At 42.8% G+C, this 7192-nt stretch overlaps 1 protein-coding gene across 1 annotated transcript; it reads right to left on the minus strand.

The window, feature by feature from the left end:
• Positions 1–3788: 3788 nt before the first annotated feature.
• HS6ST3 (heparan sulfate 6-O-sulfotransferase 3) lies at positions 3789–6918 on the minus strand. Its single transcript, XM_032151139.2, has one exon. The coding sequence runs from the start codon at positions 6898–6900 to the stop codon at positions 6211–6213; it is 690 nt and encodes a 229-aa protein (XP_032007030.1). The 5' UTR covers positions 6901–6918; the 3' UTR covers positions 3789–6210.
• Between the last annotated feature and the right edge of the window lie 274 nt (positions 6919–7192).

Genomic DNA, 7192 nt, shown 5'->3' on the forward strand with positions numbered 1-7192 from the left:
TCTACTGAATAACTATCTTTACATCTAAAATGGGTCACCACATAAAGATCCAGATTTTTCTTTCCAACACTGAAATGATACATTAAAAGAGAAATAATGCAAGCAAAGCCCCAGAAGTACTTCTGAGAAAGAAAAAAAGGAAAGTGAAAAAAAAAATGATCATATGATTAACAAATAAATGTCAAGGAGGTGGAAGACAAATGTGACAATCACCGAAGTACACAAAACTTTTGCTCCTTAAAACACTGGTTTTTCTGGCAAGATGTCAATCTGGCCCTTTGATGAGTTCCCGTAATGCAGCAGAACATGTAGCTCACACAGGTTCCACTGAGTGTGCCAAAGGATGACAGTTGCAATCCCTTCCGCAGACATCTTGGAATACAGGCTCAGGAGACACCTGTCTATCTGCGTTCTCGATCTGGAGTACTGCTAGGTTAGCATGAGTCCTTGCCTAGAAGTTCAAGGGCTTTTGTGTTGCAGATGTTGCTGGTGTTTATAGCTAGGCCAGTCCTCTGGAAATTTCTGCACCTCTGCCAGGCAGGTTGGTTCTTTCACATGCTATGAAGATGGGTTCATGTGCATTCCATCAATTCATTAGGCTACAAAACACACAGGTTTCAGAACCTGCCCACTTGCTCAGAAGGGCTAATTTGAAGTCTCAACGAATTAGTTCAGATTTGTCCAGGTGAATGTGGTGAGAAGAGAGCAGGCATTGGCTTATGTCCAGTGGAGATGGTGGAAGGGGAGAAGGCAGGCCGAAAGTGCCTTGGAGAAAGAACCCTCGCATGCTCCTCAGATGGCACAAAATGGGTAGAATCATCAGACCCAGCCAGCCCTAATACCCAGCCTGAAGACATGCAGTTGCTCTGGTGACCAATGGGGTCACAGCAACTATGGGAAAGGAAAACCTTGGAGTCACAGCTGCCATCAGATCAGGGTATTCTTGTGTAAGTCCAACCCAGTTTTCTCTTTGATCTGATCCTTCCAACTCAGCTTTCAGTCCCTACAACCATTCCAACGCTCTGGTTCTGTCTCAAGATCCTCTTCACTCATTTCTTTTAAATAGCTAAAATAATTATAGTCCTTATGTTTCCAGGCTGCCCCAGTTCTAGAGGACAGAGACTGTATCTTAGTCACTTTTCTATTTTTTCAGTATTGCATGGCATATATTTAATTTATTACCTTTCCACCTTGGAAAGATCTGCCTCCTTTAAGGAGCCACAATTTTCTCTAAAGTTACTCCTACTCTCCCTAACCCCCATCTCTAAATGATCCCATTATACAGGACCTCAGATAGAGATCATGGTTGATAAGGAATCAGATAAACTCTCTGTGTGCAGATGTTATCTTAGGACAACTTAAAGCATTTCCTCTCTCCAGTGAGTATGCAAAGGGACTCATTTAACAGCCAATGAAACCTTTAAGAATGAAAGCAGTATGTTGCTGACAAAGTACCAGGAGCCTGGGGAAGAAGACATAAAAAAGGGAGAGTTTTTTTTTTTTTGGGTGGGGGGAAGGTTTATATTGATTTCCCTTAATAGGGAGTTGTGAGCACATTCCCTCGGCCTTCATATTGAATAGGTTTTGAGTTGGATGGAGTAGACACCCTGCTAGAAGTGTTTGAATGCCTCCTCTGAGTTTTGGTCTCCCCTGCAACACCGCTCATCTCTTGGATATTTCATTCCTAATAAGAGGCCCCCTCATTGGAGGTAGGGAGCTGAGAGCAAACTTGACCAGTGTCTTTGGCATTTTCCATGTCAAAAAAGGTAAGGAAGGATATAAATCAATAAAGATTTAGATTTCATATTCTTGCAGTTCCCAATCCCAATACTGATGCTGAGCTGCATAAAGTAGTCGGAAAGGCTATGAAGTCAAAAGGCTCGGGCTCTAAACAACTTTCTTGCTCATAAATTAGAGTCATTGGGAAATCATTCAACATCTCTGACTCTCCATCCCAAACTAGCCACTTGTGTAACGAATAGAGGTCCTATTTAGCACACAAGAAGGTAATGAGGACCAAATGAGACAGCACATGCAAAAATGTTTTGAAAACCATTAAATGCTACACAAAGTGATGAATTTTAGTCTTATCTTTCACAAAACATATGATGAAGTAAGTGACATTAAAAAGCACTTGAAATATTGTTTGGTTCCCTTTTGTATCAGATACTGATAGTCTTTATCAGTATTAATTTCCACATTGTTTCACATTGTTTCTTTAATAACAGAACCCCCTATGCTTATCAAGGCACATGACAATCAATAATAAAGACATTCCCTAGCCTTCTTTGCAGCTAGATGTGGCAAATGTCTAGGTTTTAACCCATGAGATGTGACTGGAAGCAATATGTGCAACTTCCCTCCACTTCCTCTCTACTATCTTAAATGTAAACGTGATGGCAGGAGCTGTGGCAGCCATCTTGGTCTGTGAGGTGGATGTAGCACATTAGGATGACAGAGCAACAGGAGAGGGCCTAGGCGTCTGGTAACATCACACACCAGAGCTGTAAAGCCAGTTTGCCTTTAAGTAAGAGAGAAATAGCTTCCACGTTAAGTCACTATTTTGAATTTCTCTGTTAAAACAGCTGAATGGGAATTCTATCCAATCCATTTATATTTATTTTTTAATGATCTATTCTTATCTCCTTGCTAGGTCTATCTTGGGGACTTTCTTGCCAATATTAGTACTATCTCTACTCAGATCTTTTAAAAAAATTACCTTAAAGGCATAACAAAGAGTCCTCATACTTCAAACTTTTAATCAAACTAATTATGACAAAGTTACCTCCTTTAGATGAGAAGAAACACATCTTTATCATTTTAATAAAAACACATGATATGCCTCACTGTTGTCTAACACTGATTGTTAATGTTACCAATTATTATTATGAGCATTCTAATAATTCTCAGGGCAGTTTCCTCCAGTATCCAAGAGTAGGCTGCCTAAAAGCTAGAAGGAGACAGAATAGATAAGTATGTATCTTAGTCCTTAATAAAACACACACACACACACACACACACACACACACACACACACACACATGTGCACATATATACAAAGACGTCTCATCCTAATCTCCAATCTGGGTACTGGAGCTTCCATTGCCAAGAGAAGGGAAAGGACTGTAGGAGTCAATAGGGTCATAGAACCCCTAGGGATTGTTTTTTTCTTTTTTGTCTTTTCTTGGGCTTTTGACACTGATATACCTGGAGTTGATTTGGTTTGGGATTTAATGCTCCTGACTTCCATGGATCCTTAGGCCCAGACGCCTTCTGCTGGCATCATTTCCCTGAGCATCACTCAGCATGGAAGTGGGCAGTCAATTTTTGGAGAATAAACTGCATCCCTACCTCTCTATTTCTATCAACATAGGACCCCATGGGTATGACAAGCTTGCTGCTTTAGAATGAAATGATATGAGGGAGGAAGCCCATGTCGGTCTTTTTAATTTGCTCAGCACTGGCCTGGGGCCAACATAAAGAGCTGGCTCCCTCTGAACATCCCGATACCTGGTCTCAAGTGGAGCCCCATACATCATGCCTTCAGGAGAAGGCACTGGAAGCCTTTGATACCAATCTTGAGGTGCCTAAGGAACAGCATGAAGTGAGCAGGGGCTGCCTCCAAGTCTCAGTTATGCATGAATTCCTTGCCAAAATTTTAAAGTGAGTTTAAAAGAAACAATCTGAATGCTTTCTAACTTGTTTTGATTTTCCACATGACAAAACACCGGATTGTGTGTGTGTGTGTGTGTGTGTGTGTGTGTGTGTGTGTGTGTGTTGTGTGTGTGTGTGTGTGTGTGTGTGTGTGTGTGTGTGTGTGTGTCACAGGGGCAGGCAGAAGGGTAATTTGCAGTCCTGCTATTCTAGGCAGAACATTAGATCCTAACAACGAGATGAGAAGCTAGAGAGAGAGACGCTCATTAATCCCCGCTGCAATCCTCCTTCCCTTCTTACCTTAGGAACAAATCACTGGAAATGAAGAAATATTTTGTGAGCCTAATCTCTACCAACTAACAAGCAATATTTACTTGGCCCCTTTTAACTTACCCTTGTATATGGCTTAAAGAAACACAGCTGCCAAAAAAGTCATTGATCTCTCAGCTCACTGATGGCTCAGTGATGTGGAGGGGGCTGGACTGACCCAACGCAGTATGGCTCTGGGTCACTGTTAGCGTGGTGCTGTCATGGTCGGGCTACCCACATGGGTTAGAGAAAAATGCTTCTGGGAAATTGCAGCTGGCTTCTTGCATTATTGGCAAGAAGCTTTAGGTAGGATGAGCCCTTATTCCATATGGATATGGTGATGGAGTAAAGAGAATTTGGCCTTTGCAGTCAGCTAGACCTAGCTTACAACCTGTGGAGGAGCTACTCATTTTCTGTGGGCTTCACTATTTTCATCTATGAAGTGGAGACTAACAATATCCATTTGTTGTGCAGAATATATTTAAGGTGTGAAAAGGGCCTCCTTCAGTTCCTGGAGCAAGGGAGCCACCCGATAATGCCTTCCCTTGCACCCCAGATGAAGCCAAGCACAGTGAGAGAAGCATCTCCAGATCTCTATCTGGTGGAGCTGCTGGACTTCCCTCTGTGCAGGTAAGCACTCCATGAATGCGTGTGGGCCGATTGACTCACAGCCCCAGAGAGAGTATTCTGGAGGCTGAGAAGTGGCTTAGGTAAAGCTAGCTTAAACATGAAACATGTTGGATATCAATGAAATAGGCTTTTCAATCTGATTTAGGGGTTTCACACATTTTGCCTTCAGCTCCTTGAAGGGATTGATCAGATCAATCCGTTGTGAAACTTCCCACTCACTCTGATCTTCCTAATCATGCTAGACAAAGGCTTTCTCTTCCTTCTTCCATACATATCCCCTTATTATTCAATAAAATTCTTGTTATTGTAGTTGGGATTATGAAAAGGCAAAAATAAGAACTCAGCAATGCAGCACATTTCTTGTCCAGTTTTAGACACTCTGGCCTGATTTACTGTCTGTGGCTACAGTCTAACAACAGGTAAAGATTGTGTGGGAAGAAAACAGTGAACAGGCTGGAGATATTCAAGATGCTGCGAGGCAGAGTCTGTCTAAACTCCTGTGATAACCATCCCATGAATGGTGTTCCATGTCTCCTGACCTCATTCAGAGTTCTTATTCATTTAGTAACCTCAAATGTATTTTGTATACATGCTAGCTAAATTCCTATTCTTTGGGCCAAGCTTTTAAAAACATCTTTCTCTCTGTGGTGGCAAATTTTCAAGACTGGTGGTACCAGATTAAAGAACATAACTTCTCCAAAAATGTTAAACTCTGAAATATTCCTTTAAAATCTAAGGTTATGTAGCCAGTTTAGAAATGTTAGGCATATATTGACCTTCCTGATATTTTTTTCTCTTAATTTATCATTCATTCTTCACATTGAAAGTAACAATTGGTAAAGTGAGACCCCTTTAGGCAAATAAGCAAGTTTTCTCTTAAATGCTCCTACCAATGTTCATTTCTCAGGGGCTACAACCTCCCCTGTCCTGGATCCACTCCCTGTTCCCTAAAAGATGGAAGGAAAGGTATAGCTTAAGGTTATGGTGTCAGGATTTTGTAGGATGTGGGTCTCTAGCCATGGTCAATAATTGGATAATTTTGTTTCAAAACAACTGCAACAACAAAACACGTTACTTGTGATTTAAGTCACATTCAAATAGAGTTCAAGATGACAGCCAACAGCCAAGTGGGGGTTGGTGTAAGACCTCATCTAAGGGCTGAAATGTGTTTCTCTTTTTCTCTCTTTATACCGACTGATATTCTCATAACAGGAGACAGTATGATATAGACCAGTTTCAGCAGAACATCCAAGCCATAATTTGGCTTTTCATGTGTGCCTCTGTGGGTTCCTGGTACCCAAACTATTCTATGCTCCTGCAAAGGAGATCACAGGAACTGTCTCCTTTTTCGGTGTGGCTCTCCTTGGCCTTCTAAAACGATCTGTATGGGATGCACTCCTACCCTACTTGATATCACCAATTGCAAAATGTCAAGAAAAAAAAAAACAAGATGGATAATCTCCAGCTGGATAAAAATGAAGACAAAGAAAGAAGATGTCCAAATCAAGCACATACAGCCAGATGTCCTCAGAATGGCCCAGCTTCTCCGAGGTACCTCAACAGAAGGTCAATGTGCCTGCTCATCCTCCCTCTCCTGAGAGAGGAGAGGGCAGGGGGTCACCATCTCACCACCTGGCTGTTGTAGTCCTCGGTGACAGTCCCCTCTGCAGCCCCATCCTCTTTGGGCCACTGGTGGTCCCTGTGCTCTCGCTGCAGCCTCCGCTCCTCCCGCCGCTTCTGGCGGTCCCTCTGGTGCTCTAGCTGCTTGGTGTGGTGGTAGCGCTGCTGGAAGAGATCTTTTGCATACTCGTAAAGCTGCATGTCCAGGAAGTTTAGCTCCTCAATGCGTTGGCGGGCACCCTCATTGATCTCCACATTAGAAGCCCGCGTGATGTTGAACTGTGTGAAGGGGGAGATGAACTTGAGGTTGAATGTTCTCTCAAAGAGAAACTGTGTCTTCCTCTGGAACTCAGTGAGCCCAAAGAAGGCCATGTTCTTCAGGTTGTTCTTTGCACTCTGCAACAGGATGGTGTTTCTTTCACTCTCGTTCATGAAAGTCAAGTTGTAGCAGCCCACCAGGCTGAGGTCAGCCAGCATGCGCACCTGGCGATTGTTAGCCAGGTTGTAGCTACAATCCATAAACTCCCGCAAGCTGACCCCAGACCAGTCATCCCCAGGGTAGCAGGTAGGCAGCTCATCTGGGGTGGGGCTTCTTCCATCACACATATGAAGAGAGGTTTTCCACGTGGCCCCTCTCTGGACATGTTTCCACTCGCTCAGGTAACGTGACACTGGATCCCGTAACATTGTGATGTAATAAAAATTCCTAGAAGAGATTAGAGGAAGAGCATCAGTAGTTGACAACTCTAACAGGAGGGATCTAAATTTTTATAATTTTACATCAGCATTGAGTCAAGGGACTCTTTTGCCAAATGTTCATGTGAGAGCATTTGCCTGTGAGAGTATTTGCCTGCATTTGTGCCTATTGATGCATGTGCATATGTTTCCATAAAGACATATGTACCAATTTTCAATACTGAGTTTGTTGGGCTTTTCCTCCTTGCTCCAGTGTGGGGAGGCATGGGGTGGAAAGAATAGA

Source organism: Hylobates moloch, unplaced genomic scaffold (genome assembly GCF_009828535.3).
Source record: "Hylobates moloch isolate HMO894 unplaced genomic scaffold, HMol_V3 SCAFFOLD_4, whole genome shotgun sequence".
Lineage (NCBI taxonomy): Eukaryota > Metazoa > Chordata > Mammalia > Primates > Hylobatidae > Hylobates > Hylobates moloch.

Bases quoted from the DNA above. Each gene is read 5' to 3' on its own strand.
- HS6ST3 (XM_032151139.2), bottom strand. From the start codon at position 6,900: ATGTTACGGGATCCAGTGTCACGTTACCTGAGCGAGTGGAAACATGTC.